At 45.1% G+C, this 20,543-nt stretch overlaps 4 protein-coding genes across 6 annotated transcripts; 1 reads left to right on the top strand and 3 right to left on the bottom strand.

The window, feature by feature from the left end:
• Positions 1 to 214: 214 nt before the first annotated feature.
• On the bottom strand, positions 215 to 4,459 carry LOC144703361 (uncharacterized). Of its 2 annotated transcripts, XM_078575536.1 has the most exons (9): positions 4,147 to 4,459; positions 4,008 to 4,077; positions 3,517 to 3,674; positions 3,285 to 3,387; positions 2,786 to 2,902; positions 2,540 to 2,710; positions 2,345 to 2,468; positions 2,121 to 2,257; positions 215 to 2,015 (listed from the first exon to the last, which is right to left on the bottom strand). In XM_078575536.1, the coding sequence occupies exons 1-8, from the start codon at positions 4,332 to 4,334 to the stop codon at positions 2,139 to 2,141; spliced, it is 1,050 nt and encodes a 349-aa protein (XP_078431662.1). In that variant the 5' UTR covers positions 4,335 to 4,459; the 3' UTR covers positions 215 to 2,015; positions 2,121 to 2,138. The 2 variants fall into 2 exon arrangements, with proteins under 2 accessions (XP_078431662.1, XP_078431661.1); XM_078575535.1 differs by lacking the exon at positions 215 to 2,015 and having other exon boundaries at positions 2,025 to 2,257.
• A 74-nt stretch (positions 4,460 to 4,533) lies between these two features.
• Positions 4,534 to 11,771, bottom strand: LOC144703360 (LIM domain protein). The gene is made up of 3 exons (XM_078575534.1): positions 9,594 to 11,771; positions 9,311 to 9,502; positions 4,534 to 5,969 (listed from the first exon to the last, which is right to left on the bottom strand). The coding sequence occupies exons 1-3, from the start codon at positions 11,585 to 11,587 to the stop codon at positions 5,495 to 5,497; spliced, it is 2,661 nt and encodes an 886-aa protein (XP_078431660.1). The 5' UTR covers positions 11,588 to 11,771; the 3' UTR covers positions 4,534 to 5,494.
• A 222-nt stretch (positions 11,772 to 11,993) lies between these two features.
• Positions 11,994 to 13,526, top strand: LOC144703362 (tRNA dimethylallyltransferase). The gene is made up of 2 exons (XM_078575537.1): positions 11,994 to 12,628; positions 13,304 to 13,526. Exons 1-2 carry the CDS (start codon positions 12,231 to 12,233, stop codon positions 13,407 to 13,409), a joined length of 504 nt encoding a protein of 167 aa, XP_078431663.1. The 5' UTR covers positions 11,994 to 12,230; the 3' UTR covers positions 13,410 to 13,526.
• A 1,687-nt stretch (positions 13,527 to 15,213) lies between these two features.
• ABCC10 (multidrug resistance-associated protein 14) lies at positions 15,214 to 20,200 on the bottom strand. Of its 2 annotated transcripts, XM_078575533.1 has the most exons (11): positions 18,510 to 20,198; positions 18,118 to 18,438; positions 17,972 to 18,058; positions 17,292 to 17,885; positions 17,051 to 17,215; positions 16,669 to 16,963; positions 16,390 to 16,604; positions 16,016 to 16,321; positions 15,872 to 15,935; positions 15,554 to 15,793; positions 15,214 to 15,458 (listed from the first exon to the last, which is right to left on the bottom strand). In XM_078575533.1, the coding sequence occupies exons 1-11, from the start codon at positions 19,914 to 19,916 to the stop codon at positions 15,331 to 15,333; spliced, it is 3,822 nt and encodes a 1,273-aa protein (XP_078431659.1). In that variant the 5' UTR covers positions 19,917 to 20,198; the 3' UTR covers positions 15,214 to 15,330. The 2 variants fall into 2 exon arrangements, with proteins under 2 accessions (XP_078431659.1, XP_078431658.1); XM_078575532.1 differs by having other exon boundaries at positions 15,554 to 15,935; positions 18,510 to 20,200.
• Positions 20,201 to 20,543: the final 343 nt, after the last annotated feature.

The raw sequence follows: 20,543 nt of genomic DNA, 5'->3' as shown, positions 1-20,543 counted from the left end.
CATATCTTAGATCAATGATACTATCTGCGTAAACAGTTAGATGTCGCGCTATCGGTTTTTATGAGAACAACATTGGAGGATAATTGATGTAACATGATGAGCACCAGGATCGGACGGTTCGTGTTACAACACAGGAGTGAATGGGTGTGCACAATGATGCGAGAATAATGTGATGCAATCTTTTAAATTCAACGACAAGTACAAGAAAACACTGTTCAATTCGTACGATCAATTAAGTTGACAAAGTTCGATTGGATCACAATCAGAATTCTCAACGTCCCTTTGGACCTATTAGTCGCCTCAAAGATGAAGGGTAAAGTTAATTACCCAACGGCATCCAATCCTTTGCGGTAACTGACTAGCGACTTACCAAGAAGAAAATCCTATCTCTCACAGATGATGGCTATCTTCTAATCAACAACAATACTCTCAGAGGCAACGGTAAAGCACTTCAACAATACTGTAGAAAATAAATGAACTGCGAACATAGGGGAAGAGGTAGAACCTGAGGCCGAAGCCCGTCGTTTGGAGAGTCGATGGCGGCGGCGACAATGGCAGTGGCGGAGGTGTCGAGGGCAACGAGGGAACTCACAAGATCTGGCCAAGAAGTTGCTTTCTTGGCATGTTCTTGGACTCAAACAACCCAATAAGAGGGTCTCTTGATGATCGGCTTCAAGAAAGCGACGGTGGCGCCGGTGGTGGCGGCAGCGATGGCAGCGGCGGTGGTGGCGGCGGCGGTAGTGGCAGCGGCAATGAGGGAATTCACAAGATCTGGCCAAGAAGTTTCTTACTTGGTGTGTTCTTGGACTCAAACAACCCAAGAAGAGGGTTTCTTGAATATCGGCTTCAAGAAAGCGGCGGTGACGGCGGCGATGGCGGTGGTGGCAATGTCGGTGGTGGCGGTGGCGATGGTGGCGACGGCGATGAGGCTTGAGACACAGGAATAACTCCAAGAAGAGGATTCTTGGAGCTTTCTTGAACCCAAAACAACCGAAGAATGGGTTTATTGAAGAACGGCTTCAAGAACGTATAAGGGGCGTCGGCGATGATTCCTCCGTGGAGATTCGACGTGGCTTGGACGCGCAGCAGACGTATTCCATGATCTACTCTAGGAAAGCGATAAAATCTCCCAAAGGGAGAAAACGTGGGAGCCAAAAATGAAGAAACTTTTCAAATTCAAATTCAACTCCAAAGTGTCCTCCTGGGCATGTCGGACTTTATATAGGATCGAAGGCATGCCCAATCAGCCATAACGGGAAGGAACCATCTCTTGATGAGCGGCCTTCCCAAAACAATGAAATGACGAACGGTTCAAAAGGACGAGGCCCAAAACACAGATAGGCATGTCCATAATTCGAAAAGAAATTACATTCAAAATAAACAAGAAAATAAAAGATGCTCCTTGACATGTCGTTAAGAAGAATACTTAAATGACGGGTCGCGGGCATTGGCTCGTGTTGCTCGATGAGGTTGGTGATGTCTTTCCGTGTCCGTGGCGTGATGGTCCCCCATCAATAATTATTTTTAAGGATAAAGATAATGAAGATGAAGACAGGAGTGAACAACTCGGCAGCCACATCAGCATAGGGTTCCATGTCAAGAATGGATTCTCCAATAGGACTTCTAATAAAGAGTAGACTAGTAAAATCTAAACACGTACCCTATACTCGTTAAGAGAAATAGACGGATAGGATTAAATGTAATTTCAAAGATAGACGTATAAGATTCAATCTAGTTTAGGTTACACGTAGACGTCAAGGATTTCATCTAGACATGCAAACAAACTAACGGTTACGATTTAACTTATTCTAGCCGTTATAACGGCTAGGATTTAAACGTTCATAACAGACAAATATTTACAACTACTATATGGTAGTATAAATAATAAACAATGTTATTAGATACATTTGCGGATTTTCAATGATCTAATCATAACTTCCACTCTCTCTCTTGTATCTCTCTCTCTTCCCTCTCTTCTATCTCCATTCTTGTTCTTGTTCGTGTTCTTGAGGTGCCTTTGAGAGTTCAAGGAAGACTTACAATTATCACTATCAAGAAAAGGTTTCAACTTTCGAAAGAATGGCTCATTCGAGACTCAAAAATTTGCTGGATCTGAATACCTGAGAGTCACTGATCGATCATGCCGGAATGTCAAACACATGAGAAACCTTTCTGTCCTTTGGATTCCCTTGAATTATGCTCAGGGTTCTCTTGTCCAGATCAATCAGCGCGGTGCAGATCGTGTAGAGCGTCGGACCTGAGATCAAATTTCTCTACCGTCAAGAGAAAGAATCGACAAATCGATTGGTTATTTTCTATAAGTGGAAGACACATTTCGTTCTACCTGTCATGTAAATAGGATATTCATCATCTGCGCTATCTCCAAGAAGGGAGAGCATGTCTCTAGCGGATGCAGCTGGGAGTAGAGCAGCTCTCTTCTGCCTTCTCAAGGAGCTTTGGTCATGTACCTGCGAGGAGTCACAATTATTCTATTATTATCGTTTATTTTTCTTCCTCTCCCCCTTTTCGACAAACTCACCTGGTCTACATGAAGATGGACGTACATATTCGCGTGGAAGAAGGGCTCCGGCCCGATCTCTCGAGCAGAAAATCGATTGCCGGAGGCTGTCTCGACGTTGATTACTCTGCGGCGATCGAAGTCTACGAGATTATAGGAATGGCCCGCTGACACGTTGTAGCGTCGTAGCTTCTGCTCAACCCAGGAGTGCCCAAGAGTATCAGAGAAGAGATTGGAAGAAATTTAAGATAAATCACGGTAAAAAACCTGTAACGCGTCGTCGAGGTTTGTCGCTTCGAGCAAATCTCGTGATATGAAGTTCCTCCCCATTCCAGCTTTCTCAATCTCCTTCACTGTCGGAGGTACTGAATTCATCGTGAATGCCTGGAAACCATCGAACGTGAGACGACAGATTTATTTGAAGAACGATTTAGGAACATATAAGATTGCATTTTTCAGGATGAATCATTTAATAAAACAAGATAGAGAACATTGAAGTTGGTTGATCCTAAGAGGTAGGACTTGTTTAAAGTCTTCATATTAGTGAGGGCTCTCTGAAAATTTCAATCTTACTTGTGACCAAGAACTAGGCGACAAGAGAAACTTAATCCTGTTTAGTTTTTCCTAAAGTATCCCATGAGTTTTTCTATGATAAACTTAGATTGTATCCATAAAATCACTTCCATAAGAAAATCACTTCCCAATTTTTCCATAAGAAAATCACTTCATCAGGGATTAAATTGTAGAGACAGACGGAGAGATATACCAACCCATGGCTGTTGAAGCCGAAGGCGCAGGTGGGGAGCTCGCCAGCGTACGTGTAAGCGGTGAAGGAGAGGCCACTGGAGAGCTTGGCCTTAACCAGGTACCTAAAAATTAAGAAATTCTATTCTGAGATTATTTGAGCTCGAGGATGAAGATGAAGAGATGAAGAATTAAGAAATTCTATTCTGAGATTATTTGAGCTCGAGGATGAAGACGAAGAGATGAAGAATTACGTGTGTCCGACGAGGGCTACGTTGGCGTCCTCGTTGTGGGCGACGAGAGCCACGTCGGGGCTCGCGAGCAGAACGTCGGAGCAGTCGTCGTTGCAAATGTCCGTCGGAGATGCTGCCACGAATGGCATTATCTCCTTCCGGAAGTTTAAAAGCAGCAACTGCAGATGGACTCAAAGGAAACGTTACGGCCTGGGCAATTGCTATATCCTCCATTCAAAGATCAGAGAACCGTCTACATGGAATGTTAATTCATAGGTATCAATCTCCTTTCAGAACTGATAAAAACAGGATGGTTAATTATTGAACCGGTTCTTCTCTCCGTAAAATAGTATGTAGAATTTACAATGTTTTAAACCGTAGTTGTTTTAGTGGTCAAAAAGAGAGAATGGCAATCTGAAACTGATAGAAGATACATAAATCCATTTCACGACAAAGCACCATGCTTGTGATTTATTTGTTCCTGAAAATAATCCATCTACAAGACGTCGTACCTCGAGCGTGGAAACACCGCTGCCTTCCGCGGTGCCCTCCATCTCTTCCCAGTATCTGGGGAATTGTCTCCTGCGCCAATTTCATCTTAAATGAGACAATAAGAGCGAGAGAGATAGAGAGAAAGGGATAACGTAGTACTTGTTAGCGGAGGAGATGGAGTGTATAAGGGGCTGGGCGAGAGGGGTTCTAGCGAAGGGAAGGAGTTTCTCTTGGAGAATGAGATCTCCGGCAACCCTATTACGAATGAGATGAGTGAATCTCTGGCCGATGCGAAAGCCCATTTGCCGGGCGCTATCGCACGGCCCGACTTCGAAAGTTTCCAGCATCGTCTTGCTCGTCGAGACGAAGCTCTCTTGGAATGGCCAGAGAGAAGAGCGGCCGGCAGCTTATCTATCCCCTTCTCGAATACCCTATCGTTTTACACTTTTACAACGGCCGAGTAAAGTCAGCCCCACTTGTTGAACAATGACAAAGTTTCCAATTTTGAATGTCCGGCGCTGTTATTAATTCGCGAGATAACAAGGCTCCTAAAACTCCATTATCAGCGGTGTTTCAAAGGGTAATATATGACAAATCACTCTACAAGGAAAGTGTAATTCGAATCCAGTGGGGGATCGTGGAGAATCGGAAATCTCAACTTCCTTCTAGTCCAACGTTCGTCCAAGAATTCGGTTCGACGGAGGTCGACTAAGCCTTCATCCTTCTTCTTCGACAGCGAGCAATCCTGCGGAACTCGTTCTGCATCACCAAGAAGAGAAAAACCAGATAGTCAAAGACTTTCTCGAACGATATTACGCATCAAACAAATCTCTTCCAAAGACGCGGGTTTTCAGAGAAGTTTGGCGATGATCTCTCGATCTAGAGATGACCCAGTATCAGAACGTTCTCGAGCAGGGAAAAAGCAAAGAGATGGGCTATGGCCACAAGGGAGCTCCCTTCAGTCCAACCACAGCCAGCACAGGATCCGGATTATCTCCCGCATCATTCACTCAGTTACCAGGCATGCACGCGCTCGGTACTTGGATGAATGAGTCGGCAGCTAACGCAAACCCATGTCCACCTCTACGTGGGCTGAAGCAAGCTCTACTGCGGCCATCGCCAAGAGAAAGAGAGAGACACAGAGATAGACAGATAGATAGAGCGTGGGGGAGGCTTCATTTAAATAGTTCTCGCGACGTATCAGAAGTGGACGATAGAGAGAGAATCCACGTTCTGGCTGACACAACTCCACTCAAAACTGAGCGAGAAACCAGCATCTGAGCCTTGCCGTGTCTATAAAAAGCCCATCTTTCAGTCACGTCAAACGGGGGCAGGCACTGGAACTCGTAACAAGGTATTATTTGGGGCGTTCTTTTTATTTTACAAAGAAAGATGCGGGGGGTGGAGAAAGAGCCAAGGCCAAGAGACAAGAGCAGGGCATAGAAAATTGCTCGAGGGCGGAGCCTTTGTTGTTTTCCCTTTGTCCCTGCATCTTCGTCTATTTGTTTTAGGGGCTCGATGGGCCGAAGAGGGCCTTGGAAAGACGGGCGCGGGGCCCACCAGAGGGGGGGCTACGGGCCCGCTCGCGGCCCATTGGGGTCTCTCTGACCGCGTCCTTGGGCCGGAAACGCCGTTTCGAAGCCTTATTGGGCTCTAAGGATAATGGGCCTTGAGTGGGCCTGGGTTTGGGCTTGGGCTTTCTGTCCTGCTTTGGGGCCCAAATTCTCTCTAGATTTCTGCTCCAGCCATTGAAGTGAGAGAATCTGCGGGCCCTCTCTCTCCTCTCGAGAGCCGCCATTAAGACTGTTTGATTGGCGTTTCCCGGGGCGGCGTCGTCGTCAACGTCCCGGCGGTGGCCGCCGCTGCTGCTGGTGGGCTGCGAGGGGATCTCGTCTTCTTCTTCTTCTTCTCCTTCGTCGAATGGGAGGAACTCCATCTGCGCGTAAATCTTCTGCACGATGGGTTCCAGAGATTCCCTGTACCTGCGAAAGAATTGCTCAAAAGGAATTTCACAATCTTCGAAGCTTAATTTTTTTTACGGAAATATTGTAAGTAAAGGCCACGTGTAAAATTGATTGAATTTGTGGAATTATACATTTACAGCAATCTTACAGATAAAAGCCACGGATAAAAGTGATTAAATTGGAGAAATTAATCAGAGGGTTGAAGCCTACCTTAATTGTATAGATTTACTGCAATCTCGCGGATAAAAGCCACGGATAAAGGTGATTAAATGGTGAAATTAATAAGCGGATTGAAGCTTACCTTGATTTTATACCTTTAGAGCAATCCTACAGATAAAAGTGATTAAATCGGTGAAATTAACAAGAGGATTGAAGCTTATCTTGATTGTATACATTTACAGCAGTCTTACTGTTATGGGCTTCTTACCCACACGTGGGCCCCACATGCTAGTATTGTCCACGGCATTTCTAGCCGTTACCATTTTCTAGCCGTTAATCTTGTATAAAACCATCGCAGAAGTAATGAAAGGTGGGCAAAAATTTTCATTTTCTTCTTTCTCGTCTCTCCTCACATGGTATCAGAGCAGAAGGAAGATTGGTTGCACCAGTGATTAAAAGCTAACAGCGTCTAGTGTCCCTGCGACGGTAGTGGGATTGACTGCGACGAAGTTTCTCTTCTACGGCAGCTTCTACGGCAGTTTCTTCTGCTGTCTCTAGTAACACTTTCCCTATTGCCCAGCCACATCATGAACTGGAACTTCGTCTCTTTGGGTGTGAATGCCATGTTCATCTATATCCCCATCAAACTCATAAACTCGCCCCAGCACTACCTTGTGTCTTTGTTGGTTATTCCAACACTCAAAAAGGTTATAAGTGTTATTCCAACATCCTCCCACACGTCGTATTATTATCCACATACTTCAAGTGACCACTCCTCTCCCGTTTAGTGTTCATCTGAACTACCTTTGCCAAACCTCACTCATGTAGATGATTCAACACCAGTTGGGCTTGGTTCAGAGGTCGGAAGGGATGAACACACATCTGTTATGTGTCAGTCAAGCCTACTACCTCCCTTCCCAAAACATTTCATCCGAACACACGTACGGGCACCACCTATCCCTACTACAGTTGAGCCTGAGTCTACTCCAGTCGACTCTGCTCCCCCCACCACCAACTGCTCCAATGTCCCTCACCGGCATCAAGCATTCCCACTGACATTAGCACTACTCCGTTTCCATTGAACAATATCCTCACTGATCAGAACATCTCCCCGGAACACAAAACATTCTTAATGAATCTACAGCAAATCAACATTCCAGGAAATGTTCACGAGGCTCTTGCTCAACCACATTGGAAAGCAGCTATGAATGCTGAAATGGCCGCGTTATATGCAAACCAGACATGGGAACTCACTAGTCTACCTCTGGGCAAATGCCCTATTGGATGCCGTTGGATATACATGGTAAAGTATCCGGCTGATGGTCAGTTGGAACGCTACAAAGCACGGTTATTTGCACAAGGCTATACACAAAAACATGGAGTGGATTATACCGACATATTTGCACCAGTGGCAAAAATGAACACCATACGATTCTGATTTCCTTAGCCGCTAATCAAAATTGGGATCTTCTACAATTTGATGTTAAAAATGCATTTCTCCATGGCAATCTCAATGACGAAGTTTGCATGAAACCACCCCCCGGTTATGAGATACCGGAAGGAAAAGTGTGTCATCTTCAGAAGGCCCACTATGGACTCAAACAGTCTCCTCGTGCATGGTTTGAGAGGTTTACCCAGGTCATGAAACAACTTAAGTATCAACAGTCAAATGGAGATCACACCCTTTTCTTTCAGCAGTTGACTACGGACTCTATTGTGATTCTCATTGTCTATGTTGATGATATCATCATAACAAGAAACTCCTCTCAAGGGATTATCACACTAAGTCAACAACTCAATGACCAATTTGACATTAAAAGTTTAGGTCCACTCAAATACTTCTTAGGCATAGAGGTCAGCATTTCATCGAGTTGTATCACCCTTTCACAGCAAAAATATATATATGATCTTCTCGATGAAACTGGCTATCTGCAATGACAACCAACATCTTCACCAATGGAAGCAAATCTCAAACTTAAACAAGACAATAATGAACCAGACACTGTCTCTCTAACGTATCAGCGTCTCATTGGCAAACTCAGTTATCTGGCTCATACTCGACCCTATATTTTCTATGCTGTAAATGTTCTTAGTCAGTTTATGCATCATCCTATAATATCTCATTTGCAGGCTGCGTACCGAATCCTGTGATATCTAAAGGGAACGATTGGGCTTAGTCTCTCTTTCAATCAAGGTATGCCCTTGCAACTAGAACTGTATACTGACTCTGACCATGCTGGCTAGCAGGTTGGTCGCAAGTCTACAACTGGGTACTGCTCTCTCCTATGTGGCAACTTAGTCACATGGCGTAACAAGAAGCAGTCCGTTGTGTCTTTATCCAGTACTGAAGCGGAATTCCGAGCTCTTAGTAAGGGCATCTGTGAAGCACTCTGGATTCAAGGCATCCTACAAGAGTTAGGTTTCTCGCCCAGGCAACCTACACTCCTGCGTTGCGGCAACAAATCTGCTATCGGCTTGGCCCACAGTGCAGTCCAACATGATCGCACCAAACACACGAAGATTAACCGTCACTTTATCAAAGACAAACTTGAGTCCACGACATCGACATTGTCTATATTCCTACTAAGCAACAATTGGCGGACATCCTTACCAAAGCTCTTCCAAAAGATCAACATGATGCCCTGGTGTTCAAGCTGGGAATGAAAGACATCCATTCCTCCGCTTGGGGGAGGTATTATGGGCTTCTTACCCAGCAAGTGGGTCCCACATGCTAGTATTGTCTACGGCATTTCTAGCCGTTGTAATGTTCTAGCCGTTACTCTTGTATAAAACCATCGTAGAAGTAATGAAAGGTGTGCAAATTTTTTCCTTTTTCTCTTTCTCGCCTCTCCTCTCACTTACAAACAAAAGCCACGGATAAAGGTGATTAAATTAGTGAAATTAATTAGAGGATTGAAGCTTACCTTGATTTTATACCTTTAAAGCAGTCTTACAGATAAAAGCCGCGGATAAAAGTGTTAAATTAGGTGAAATTAGCTAAAGGATTGAAGCTTACCTCGATTGTATACGTTTACAGCAATCTTACAGACAAAAGCCACGGATAAAAGTGATTAAATTGGTGAAATTAATAAGCGGATTGAAGCTTACCTTGATTGTATACCTTTACAGCGATCTTACAAACAAAAGCCACGGATAAAAGCGTTTAAATGGGTGAAATTAATTAGAGGATTGAAGCTTACCTTGATTGTATGGTTCTCCCGGCAAACTCAATGAGACTCTCGCCAGAGAACATACTTCCTTGGAGGTCGAATTCAATGTTGGCCAAGAGGGAGCAAATGTCCTTCACAAACTTCCTTTTAGTGTGGTTGTCCGTACTTGAGCCGACAGGTAATTTGAGTATCTCCATGCGGAATAAAATTTGCAATTCATGCCTGACAAGTGTTAAGCGGCAACAATCGGAAAAATCGAATTTAAACCTTATGGCTAAATTTGAATAATCGTGTTTAATTAACGAAAGGATACGCTCTGACTTTAATTTGCACATCGGAGACCGAAGGATCCGACGGTGCTTGGGAAGGATTGGGGCTCTTGTATTTTGCGATAGTATCCTTGGGTTTTTCGAGAAGCAGCTTTATCACTTCATCGGCTACGGCAGAAGCTTTACAACTGTTTTCCTTTTCATAATCTCCTAATTTAGCAGAAAAATAATATACAGCCAGTTTGACAACACGTTCGGCCAAAATTCTCAGGTCCCCTTCTTTCGAACCAAGTATTCGCTTGATCTTCTGGGCAATACTTTCAGAAAATGATTCAGCAGTTTGAAGAGAAATATCCGATGGGTATTCCTCCTTCAAATCCACGGAAGAAGGAGAAGAAGCGGGCACATCAGTTTGATTCTCTGAACCCACCAATCTTTCTTTCATCTCTTCTTTGGGTTCTGAAAATATGTTACGGTCACTGACTCCAGAGAAGGGTTGCTGCCGTTTCTTATACTGCTTCATCCAACACTGGAGAAATCGAAGCTTCTTCGACTGACTGCGTCCAAGGGAAAAATACAGATCCTCAACTGCTACTTCCAAATTAGGATCGGTCTTTCCATTATATACAAGCTCTCGAAACTTGTTGAACGGAAGTTCTTGAAGCAGACCTTCGATCCTACGCCTCTTCTTCTGGCGATGTTTGTTCATTGCATGTTCAGAGGAAGGAGTCTCAGGACTCTCAATGTTCAAACTGTCCACAACGTACATAACAGCAGAGTTGACAGAAATGGGAGATATAAATCCGAGGAAAGACTGACCTTTGTCCCGATTGATAGAGACCAAAGCGCTGGAACCTCGTCTATGAAGAAATGCCAACAAAAGCTGCCAAATCGGCCCCCTGAAAGAAGCCTCACTCGCAATTCCACTAAATAATTCAAGAATTTTATCAGGAAGAAAAGGGTCAGGCTCGTCTTGTTTAGGTTCTATCAGATCCACAGGAAACTCGCGGAGGAGTAGCACAGCCGAGATTTGGGACTGGGAAATTGACTGATCAATGACATCATTAACTAGAATTTCCGCAATGCCGGTGGAATCCTGAGAAAACAGATCCAATTCACCAGAAATTCCCGTTTTGATGCTCAGAAATGACAGGTCCAAATCGCAACATTTGCACTGTAGAGGTTTTCCGGAAGCGTCCGAGATTTCTAACTTCAAATTAGCCCGACCACGCCCAGGCGGATTGCCAGAATGAGAAGGAATCTTCGAACCGATGTAAGCATATATCAGTCCAAAGGGAATGAACACTGCGCCCAAAGCAACTGCATCTGCGGAACATGAACTCCAGCCGATTTCCCTAATTCCTCCTTCGAGATATCTTTTACACTGCAAATCAACCGACTGTTGAGTACCGCAATCAACTTGAATCCACGCAAAATGCACATCTTTAGAGATAAACAGCTCATTCACCGGGCCGAATACAGCAACAAATTCCGCCCGGACACGGCCGACGTCCAATATTTTCCCGTCCTGAACGTTGAAATCAAGAAACTGCGGTAAATTCTCCTTGGATTGTATCACAGGCGAGAACAAGACTACCATATTCGACCGGAAGAGAAAAACGTCAGTCTTCTCTCTCGAGATTTCGCGAGGAGGCTCCCAAATACAGTCGTAGGCGAGCTGGAATAGCGACTCGCTCATCAGAGAAGCCCGACGCAACCCAAAGCATCCAGCCAAGTCATTAGACGACGCGGAGGACAAAATGAAGGAGATTTGCTCGAGGATCTGATGAGGACGATCGAAGGAGAGAAAGGCCCCAGATTTCCCGACGAGGCGGTGGACCAATGACGTCGAAAGAAGAGGGGAAAGCGACGAGAAGAAGGGTTTGCAAGCGAAGAGGGAATCTGACAAAGGATTGAAGGAGAGAATACGCCGGGCGGCGGAGAGCACGGCGGTGGTGTAGTGCAGACGATCTTGGCCGGCGACGATGGGGTGAAGATCGAGCAAGATGACGATCCGCTTGGTCTGCGAAGGATCCATCCCCGCAAAAAAACCTGAAACGTTCAGGAAGAAGATGATAGTTGATCTCAGTTGTAGATCTCATATTTTAAATTTTGGCGGTAAAAAAGCGCGGGATTTGTATTGGGCCTGCCCATGCAGCCCATTATTTCATCGCATTATCAAGCCCTAAAAGCGCGAATCAGACTTACTTAGACTGTCAATTATCGTCGATTTCCCTCGGAATTGCTGTTGTTGCTCTAGGGCTTGATCATGGATCGGCTGATGAAGATTCTGAAACGCGCTAACCTTCTCAATTGATGATCGCGTCGATCTTTGTGGCAGGTAAATTCGATCTCTTAAAACCTCTTCCGCGATCTACATCACTTCTACCCGCAACGCAGATTCGTCGTTGAATGCGGTAATACAGATTCGCCTGATGAACTGAAGCTCCATTTCCGGAGTGAAAATTTCGGGGATTTGCATGGATCTGTTTTGGATTCTTTGACGTTGAAATCAGGAATTTATTAGCGTCGTTGACCAAATTTCAAGATTCGTTCCGTCGGACTTCTGGAACGTTATCCTCTCTCTCTCTCTCTCTTTCTCTCTGAGTCTCTATCCGTTTCCTCCACCGTCTTCTACTTCCCACCATCCCCCTTTCACTCTCTCTATAGTTGGGGATAGAATGCGCTCCGTGATGAACTACAAATCTATTGGCTCCGAAATCGTTCTTCAAGGCTCGCCTCTCTGGGTTATCTCCGGCCATCTCCGTAGATTCTACCCTGTTCGTGTTCCTGGATCTTCCCCTTGTTCGATTTTCACGAAGAAATTACAAACGCGTTGGAAGCCGGTGATTCTTGTACGATCCTCGCCGTCCGCCGAACTCAGTCCTGCCGATGAAGAGTGGCTGAAGAAGCTCCCGGACAAGAAGAAGGCTCTCTACTCCCACAGTTTGCCTTCCATTGAGGCTTGGCTCAAAAGCCTGGGCTTTTATCAGAGCAGAGACGACAGGGCCTTGTGGTTTGTCGAGAAGCCCGATTGGCACGCCCAGCTCTCCCTCGATATCACGGATCTCTTCATAAGGTACGCGTTCAAGGAAAAAACTGGATTATTGTTCGGTTGGATTGTTCCTTGAAACGAAGTCCGTCCGTTCCTCCTCTTTGCAATCTTCCAGCGCAATGCATAATTTTTTGTTTGCGATTCAGTTATCGACTTCTCCATAATTCTATGGTCTAATTCGCTTTCCTCCTTTTCCTTCACCTTGTTTCTTATTCTATGTCCTGTTTTTCGTCAATGATTTTGCTTAGTTTCGACTTTTTTGTTCGGTTCTAGTTCTAGGGATGACTTAATATCTCTCTAATCCTAAAGTTTACACATTTAATTTGCGTCCGCCTCCACAGTTCATCCTTTACTGCAAAAGGAAGCGATGCTTGATCAAAATGAGTTTTGTCCTTCATCAGACGTAAAGGAGAGATGATTTAAAGAGAAAATTTAAGGAAAACAGAAGGAGAATAATGAGTTTTCCTTAATTTTTCTCTCTTGATTATCTGTCTCCTTTTCCTCTGATCTCAGTGTTGAATATGTTTCGTTTTCCTAAAATGATTTTATTTAATTGCACTTTTGAATTCGGTTCTAGTTCCAGAGATGAGTTCGTTTCTCTTTTATTCAACGATAGATTTGTAGTCCTTATCATTTTGAGTTTGTGGATTTTATTTTATGTTTCCAGTATCTGACAAAACTCTGGCGATGTGTGCATAGGTACCTAAAGACTGGCCCTGGAAATCTGGATAAAGATGTGGAGAGGAGGTTCAGCTATGCCCTGAGCCGAGAAGACATCGAAAATGCAATCCTTGGCGGACCATGAGTTGAAAATGCATGAATGGATGGCTATTGTTGAATCTACTATATTATGAAAAAAGAGAAAGATTTGAACTAGGGATGGTCCATCAATGCACAGGCCCTTGGCGGTGTGGTTGCGCAATTCCGTGCGGTTTTTTATTAAAGAAGAAAATAGCCTGAAAAAACCATCGCGGACCTGCAATTCTTGAGCAGTCTTGCTGGCAATCTGCAATTACCAAGTTCTTCTTCATCTTTATCTTCATTCTCATCATCACTTCTATTATCTTCTTCTTCTTCTGCGTTCTCCATTTCCAATTTTTTAATCTTCTATTTCCTCTTCCCATTTTAATTTTTAAATCTTCGTCTTCCGCTCTCTTCCTCTTCCTCTTCCTTTTTTTAAATTTTTTAATTCTCTTCTTCCACTTCCCCCTCTTCCTCTTTTTAATTTTTAATCATCTTCTTCCTCTTCCTCTTCCTCTTTTTATTTTTCCTCTCTTTTTTTTTCTTCCTCTTCTTCCTTTTCCTCTTTGTTTTTTTTTTAATTTTTTAATCTTCTTCTTCCTCTTCTTTTTTTTAATTTTTTAATTTTCTTCTTCCTCTTCCTCTTTGTTTTTATTTATCTTCCTCTTCCTCCTCTTCCTTTTTAAAATCTTTTAATCTACTTCTTCCTCTTCCTCTTCTTACTTTTGCTCTTTCTTTTTTTCTTTTTTTAATCTTCTCCTCCCTCTTCTTCCTCTTCCTTTTCGTTTGATTAACTGTTAAATTTTCCTCTTACTCTTCATCCTCTTCCTTGTTTTTTAATTTTTTAATCTTCTTCTTCCTCTTCCTTCTCTTCGTCTTATTTTCCTCTTCCTTTTTTCATTTTTTAATCTTCTTCTTCCTCTTCATCCTCTTCCTGTTCATTTTTTTGATCTTCCTCTTCCTCTTCCTTTTTTTAATTTTTTCCAACTTCTTTGTAGTCTTTTTTAATTCTTTAATAATATTCTTCTTCTCTTTAATTTTTCTCAACTCCTTCCTCTTCCACTCCCCCTTTTGTAATACTTGTTTCTTCTTTTTCCTCTTCCTCTTCTTCCTCTTGTTTTTCGTGTATTCCTCTTCTTCCTCTTTTTCCTGTTCTTCTTTTTCCTCTTCTTCCTCTTTTCATGTTCTTCTTTTTCCTCTTCTTCCTCTTCTTTTTTGCGTAATCCTCTTCTTCCTCTTTTTTCCTGTTCTTCTTTTTCCTCTTCTTCCACTTTTTCCTCTTCCTCTTTTTCCTCTTCTTCTTCTCCTCTTCTTCTTCCTCTTCTTTCACTTTTTCCTCTTCCTCTTCTTCCACTTTTTCATCTTCCTCTTCTTCCTCTCCTTTCACTTTATCCTCTTCTTCTTCCTCCGCTTTCACTTTTTCCTCTTCCTCTTCTTCCACTTTTTCATCTTCCTCTTCTTCCTCTCCTTCAACTTTTTCCTCTTCCTCTTCCTCCATATTTTCATCTTCCTCTTCTTCCTCTCCTTTCACCTTTTCCTCTTCCTCTCCTTTCACTTTTTCCTCTACCTCTTCTTCCTCTTAAACCTATTCCATAATTTCCATTAAGTCTCTTCCTCTTCTTCCCTCTTCTTCATCCTCGATAAATAATTATTTTAAAATCCCAATATTTCTTTTTTATATGTGAATTAATATCAAGAGTTTAATAAATCAATTCAAAGTAATTGTTCTACAAAATTTTAAAAACTATAAACTCAATCTTTTAAAACATACCAAATACAGGTCATTCCTCCTAAGATACACCGCGCGGCAATCCCAAATCGAAAGTTATCCATTCCATCGTTACGTTAATGCAGCAATTATGTTATCGTCGTATAATTTGCCGCTTAAATTATCATTAATTTTAGAAAGATTCCACGGATTTTATTTGTAAGCTGTAACATTTTCTTGCTCAGAAAGCTGAAAAAAAATCTTTAAAATTCCTGCACTAGAGGGAGTCCGAAGTTAGATGACTCGCTTGTGAAGTGCGAGACCAGTATTCTTTCACCAATTCGCTGAAATGGCATCCTTCTTTCATCATCAACTCTGATGGGCTGTCATACTCCACCATTTCCCCTGCAATCACAACAGGAAGGCCCCATTTAGACAAACAATCAAAATTGGGTTATAACTATTTAATCTGTTAAAACCATTTTCAAGCAGCTGTTTACCGTCGCTAATGACGAGAACCCTGGTGCAGTCCATGACTGTGGGTATTCGATGGGCCACTGTGATTACTGTTGACGTAGCAAACTCAGTTCTGATTGTCCTTTGAAGGATTGCATCGGTGGCGTTGTCAATGGACGCCGTGGCCTCATCAAGAGCAAGAATCCTGCTTCTCTTGAGCAGTGCTCGCCCCAAACAGAACAACTGACGCTGGCCCATGCTCCAATTCGACCCGTCTTCGACCACTGCCACGATCCCAACGGTGAAAAGAGAATCGTAGAACATCAAAGGGAAGAGTTTTACGTGTTTCATCTTCAGAGTACCTGGGGAATCAAGACCCTGTTCTTTCTCTTTCACGGCCTCTCGAAGATGGCACTTGTCTAGCACCTGGAAGATGAACAAATCAACAAAACCCATCAATTTTCTGGAAATTTGATACTGATATGAGTTCTTGATTTTGATCGTACCTCCCAGATTTCTTCATCGGCGTGTTGTGACTGAGGATCCAGGTTGTATCGGACGGATCCTTGGAAGAGAGTTGGATCCTGAGGAATGATTGCGATGCGAAACCTCAAATCATGAAGTCCAATGGTGGTGATATCAATGTCATCGATGATGATCTTCCCCCCCGCAGGTTCTACCAGCCGGAAAAGAGCACCGATGAGGGTTGATTTGCCGCTGCCCGTTCGCCCCACGATGCCGATCTTGTGCCCTCCCTCGATTGTGCAGCTGATTCCTTTAAGAACAAGAGTAGTATCCGGCCTGTATCTTATCTGTTTTCCACTCCTCGGATCAGTACAAGTTGAATTATTCTCGCGGATGTAAGAGTTTTGATTCTTGCCTTGAGATCTTGGAACTCTACTCTGCCCTTTTCAGGCCAATCTTTTCCGGGTCGGTTGTTTTCCAAAATCTCCGGAGCCTCGCTCTCGATGTGCATGTACTGATTCAACCTTTCGACGGAGACAATGTAATTTGCGATAGTGCACTGGTTTTGGATGGAGAAAACCAGGGAATTGTTCAGCGAAAGCCCATAAGAGAGCGCCATGCCGATGAATCCTGCACCAAATCAGTGCAAAGTTATCATCTTTTACATCAAGTTGAGAAAGCAAGCCAAACGCACCAGAGCTAATGGCTCCTGGAGGAAGCAAAGACATGACGACTGCTGAAGAGGAGAGAACGGCCGCGCTCATGGTTTCTATACGCTGGATAAGCCACTCGCTTGCGGCGAAGTTGTGGAAGAACGGACTGGCGTTTTTATCGATCAGCTCCATTCCTCTGGCGAGAAATTGGTGCTCCTTATCGTAGGCTCTGATCGTCGTCGCTCCAGACAGAGATTCAGTCAGATAATTTGCTACCAGGGACTTGGTGGTGCCATTCAACCGCATAAGCTCCTTTGCCGAGGCCAAGTAGTAGCTCTTTTCAAGCGGAGAGACGATAAATTTCGCAAAAATCGATAGTTTTCAACAAGAAATGAGAATCAAATCATCGAAATGAAATGATACCTGCAGGCGGATCGTGAGGTAAATCATCGGCGCAACCACGGCCAGGACTTGCCAGGTGATGACGCCGAGAACTCCAATCTGGCTGAACACGTTCAGAGTCGCGCTGAGACTTAACACCAAGCTTACGGGCACGTCGAGGTCGGTTATGCTGAGATCTGACGATACCTAACCGCGGTGGAAGAGAAAGTTCAGTTGAGCGAGAAAGGAGTTGTCTTTCTTCTTGGGAGATGAATGTTCTTACCCTGCTTAGAATCCGCCCTGCAGGGGTAGAGTCGAAGAAAGAAATCGGAGCTCGGAACAGCGAAGAGAGCAGTTGAGAAAACAAAGATTCCGACGATCGCAGACCCAGAAAAACCATGCACGTTGATCTGATTAGAAGGAAGAGTGTTGCTAAAATCCCAATCAAGAGATAAACTGTGATTAGTCTCAGTCTGCTGACTAGCGGGTCTTGCACCTTGGCCGCCATCCAAGTGTTCTGCAGGAGCTGCCCCGCTATGAACATGCTGTGGGAGAAGCCTCCCATGGCGTAGAACCAGAAGCCCTTGTTCTGACCAAGGTAGAGTAAGTATGGCTTAAATCCGCTGCTCCCGCTTTCTTTTTCTTCCTTCTTAATCAGTTGATCCCCAGTTAACCCATAAGAGATCTTCTGTTTATCGACACGTCTTTCTTCGATTTCAGGCGATGACCAGTTTCTTCTCCTGATTGGTTTGTACCCATCAACTTTCTCTGTGCTCATGGTCTGCTTGTGGGCTTCCACCAGACCCCGGAATTCCTCGCTGGTGTTCATTAGATCGGCATAAGAAGAAGTGCGCAGGATCTCCCCCTCCGACATTACCTGGATAATAGAGCCGTAGGAACCAACCAGTGAGAAGAGAAGGAATTCACTAATCTTTTGAAACACAATTCTTCACATCTCCTTACCACTATCTTATCAAACTCCGGGAGGAAATCAACCTGGTGAGTTACTAGCAAGACTGTCTTCTCCGATAGCCCACCCATGACGTATTCCTGGCCAGAACAAGACTCAGCGAGGGAAAAGAATAGAAATTTAAAAAAATTGGGAGTACATTAAAGAGGCTGGTTGCCGTGTGCGCGTCGACTGCACTGAAAGGGTCGTCAAGAAGGTAGATATCAGCGTCTTGATAGAGAGCGCGGGCGAGCTGAACCCGCTGCTTCTGCCCGCCGCTGAGGTTAACTCCTCTCTCGCCAATCTCGGTGAGGTCGCCGAACGGAAGAAGCTCGAGGTCCTTCACCAGAGAGCTTCTCTCCAGAGTCTCTCTGAATCTGCGCTCGTCCATGGCGGAGCCGAAGAGGATATTGTCCCTGACAGTCCCCGCCTGAATCCAAGCCGCTTGCGACACATACGCGATAGTTCCCCCGACGTGAACCTGCATCTCCCCAAAGCCCATATCAGGTAAAATTCATGGCGGCAAGGAGCTTCAAAGTCCGGTCTTTTTACCGAGCCTTCAGTGCAGGGGATCTCCCCAAGAATGGCAGCGAGAAGGGTCGACTTCCCCGAGCCCACTTCCCCGCAAATCGCCACCTTCTCCCCGCGTTTGATCTCCAGGCAGACCTTCTTCAAAGCCTTCTTCTTCTTCTTCTCCTCCCAAGAGAAACACGCAGAGTTAATCTCCACGGAGGTCCGATAATCCCCCGTTATTTCCCGCCGACTCCGCAACTCTTCGGCGTTGAGCAACTTCTCCACTCTTGAGAAGGCAACCTGCGCCTGGATGACGACTCCGATAACCTCGGGGATGGCTCTCACGGGCTCTTGCACGATCCTCAGAGTCGCCACGAAGGTGAACACGTTGCTGGCCCGAAGAGGAACGCGGAGGAGATAGCAAGCGGCGAAGGTGGCCGCGGAAACCAGCACAGGAGAGGACCAGAAGAGAAAAGAGTTGTAGGCTCTCCTCAGCTGGAACTTGAACAGCCAGCTCTCCTCCGCCTTCCTTAGCCGCTCCACGGCTCTCCCAAAACTCCTCTCCCAGGCGTACAGCTTCAGCACCTTCATGCTCACCACCGCCTCCGCCATGGCCTTCAGCCTCTTATCCTGCGCCTCCACCAGCCTCGACTGGAACCTGTGCTGGAGCTTCGCCAATGGCGCGTTGCAGAGCACCGTGAGAACTATCACCGCCATCGCCGCCACCGTCGCCGCGCCCACCGCCTGGTACACGATAACCAGCGCGAGACACAGCTGCAGGGTCGTCGTCCACGTCTGGTGCAGCCAGAACGGGAACTCCCCGACGCGGTACGCGTCCACGGTGAGACAGTTTACGATCTCCCCCGACGAGTGGACCAGTTTAGCGGAGTTGGACAGGCGAAGCTGCTTCCGCAAGATCGCTGCCGAGAGCGCCGACCTCACTTGCAGACCGATGAGTCGGCTGCGGAAGTACCACTGCCGCTGGGACATGGATTCTAAGCACTTGGCGAAGAACAGGCCAGCCGCTAGAACGTAGCCTTCCTGTGGAAACGAGGCTTCTCCCTCGGCCACTCTGATGAAGGCGTTGAGGAAGACGGGGCCGGCGGAGAGGGCGAGGACTTTGAGAAGAGCGAATAAGCCGCTGAATAGGATATCTCTCTTGTGGCAGAGGAACAGAGACTTTAACAGAGAATTCTTCGGCTCCTTCCCTTGTGTTCGCGCTGTTAGCTGGTTATACTGAGTGGAGGCTCTGTCTTCTATTCGAAGCCGGGGCAAGTCGGCCTCTTCCAGCGGCCTCTCGTTGCCCTTCTTGATCAGAGAATTCAGCCACCAGAACGTCATCCGGGAAGGGAATCCAGCGGAGGAGAAGCGCGTGGTCGTTCCGTCGTGCGCTGGTTTGCGGTGTTCTTCGTCTCCGAGCAGAGGGGAGCGAAGGGAGTTCGCCATGGCCGGCTTCTCCCCAGGAAGATGTCGGTGCGGGGGAGTAATGCGGTTTAGTGAACGCAGTCTATGGACCTGAGAGTGGAAGGACCCACCTCGGGCTTGCTTTGTCGGAGGCGGAAATCAAACATTTGTGATCTCTGTGGCTTGGGATTCGGATGAATTGCAGCCGAAGAGGTTTGGAGTTTGCTGGTTTTAACTTTCGCTTGTCTGGATCGGCGTTTGGAGCGACGCGTGTCCTGGGTAGCGAGGAAGAAGAAGGTTGAGGAGATACGTTTGCCCACTTCGTTTGGTCGACGGAGGTCCGGTAAGGGTGATTCTATAAGACAATTTTTTCGAAGAAAAAAAGATGTGAGTTAAAAAGATGAGAAGAAAAGGATATGGGTCACGGACTCACCGGGAGAGAGGCTAGGGTAGAGAGTGGGCCAATTATGTGGTCAAATTATTCGTTGATTTATAGATGATAAAAATGGGGGAATAAAATTATAATTTGCTCGAGAATCTTTAGGGATTTTTCAGAGACGTATTCCTGAAAAAATGGGGGTTTTTTCTTATATTTTATAGGGCCTTTGACATGAATAGAAAAATATAACAATGAAATTTAAAAATTAAAGTTGGTACTGAGATCTCTCT

This window comes from Wolffia australiana, chromosome 5 (assembly GCF_029677425.1).
Source record: "Wolffia australiana isolate 7733 chromosome 5, ASM2967742v1".
Taxonomy (NCBI): domain Eukaryota; kingdom Viridiplantae; phylum Streptophyta; class Magnoliopsida; order Alismatales; family Araceae; genus Wolffia; species Wolffia australiana.
This window is presented reverse-complemented; position numbering and strand designations above follow the sequence as displayed.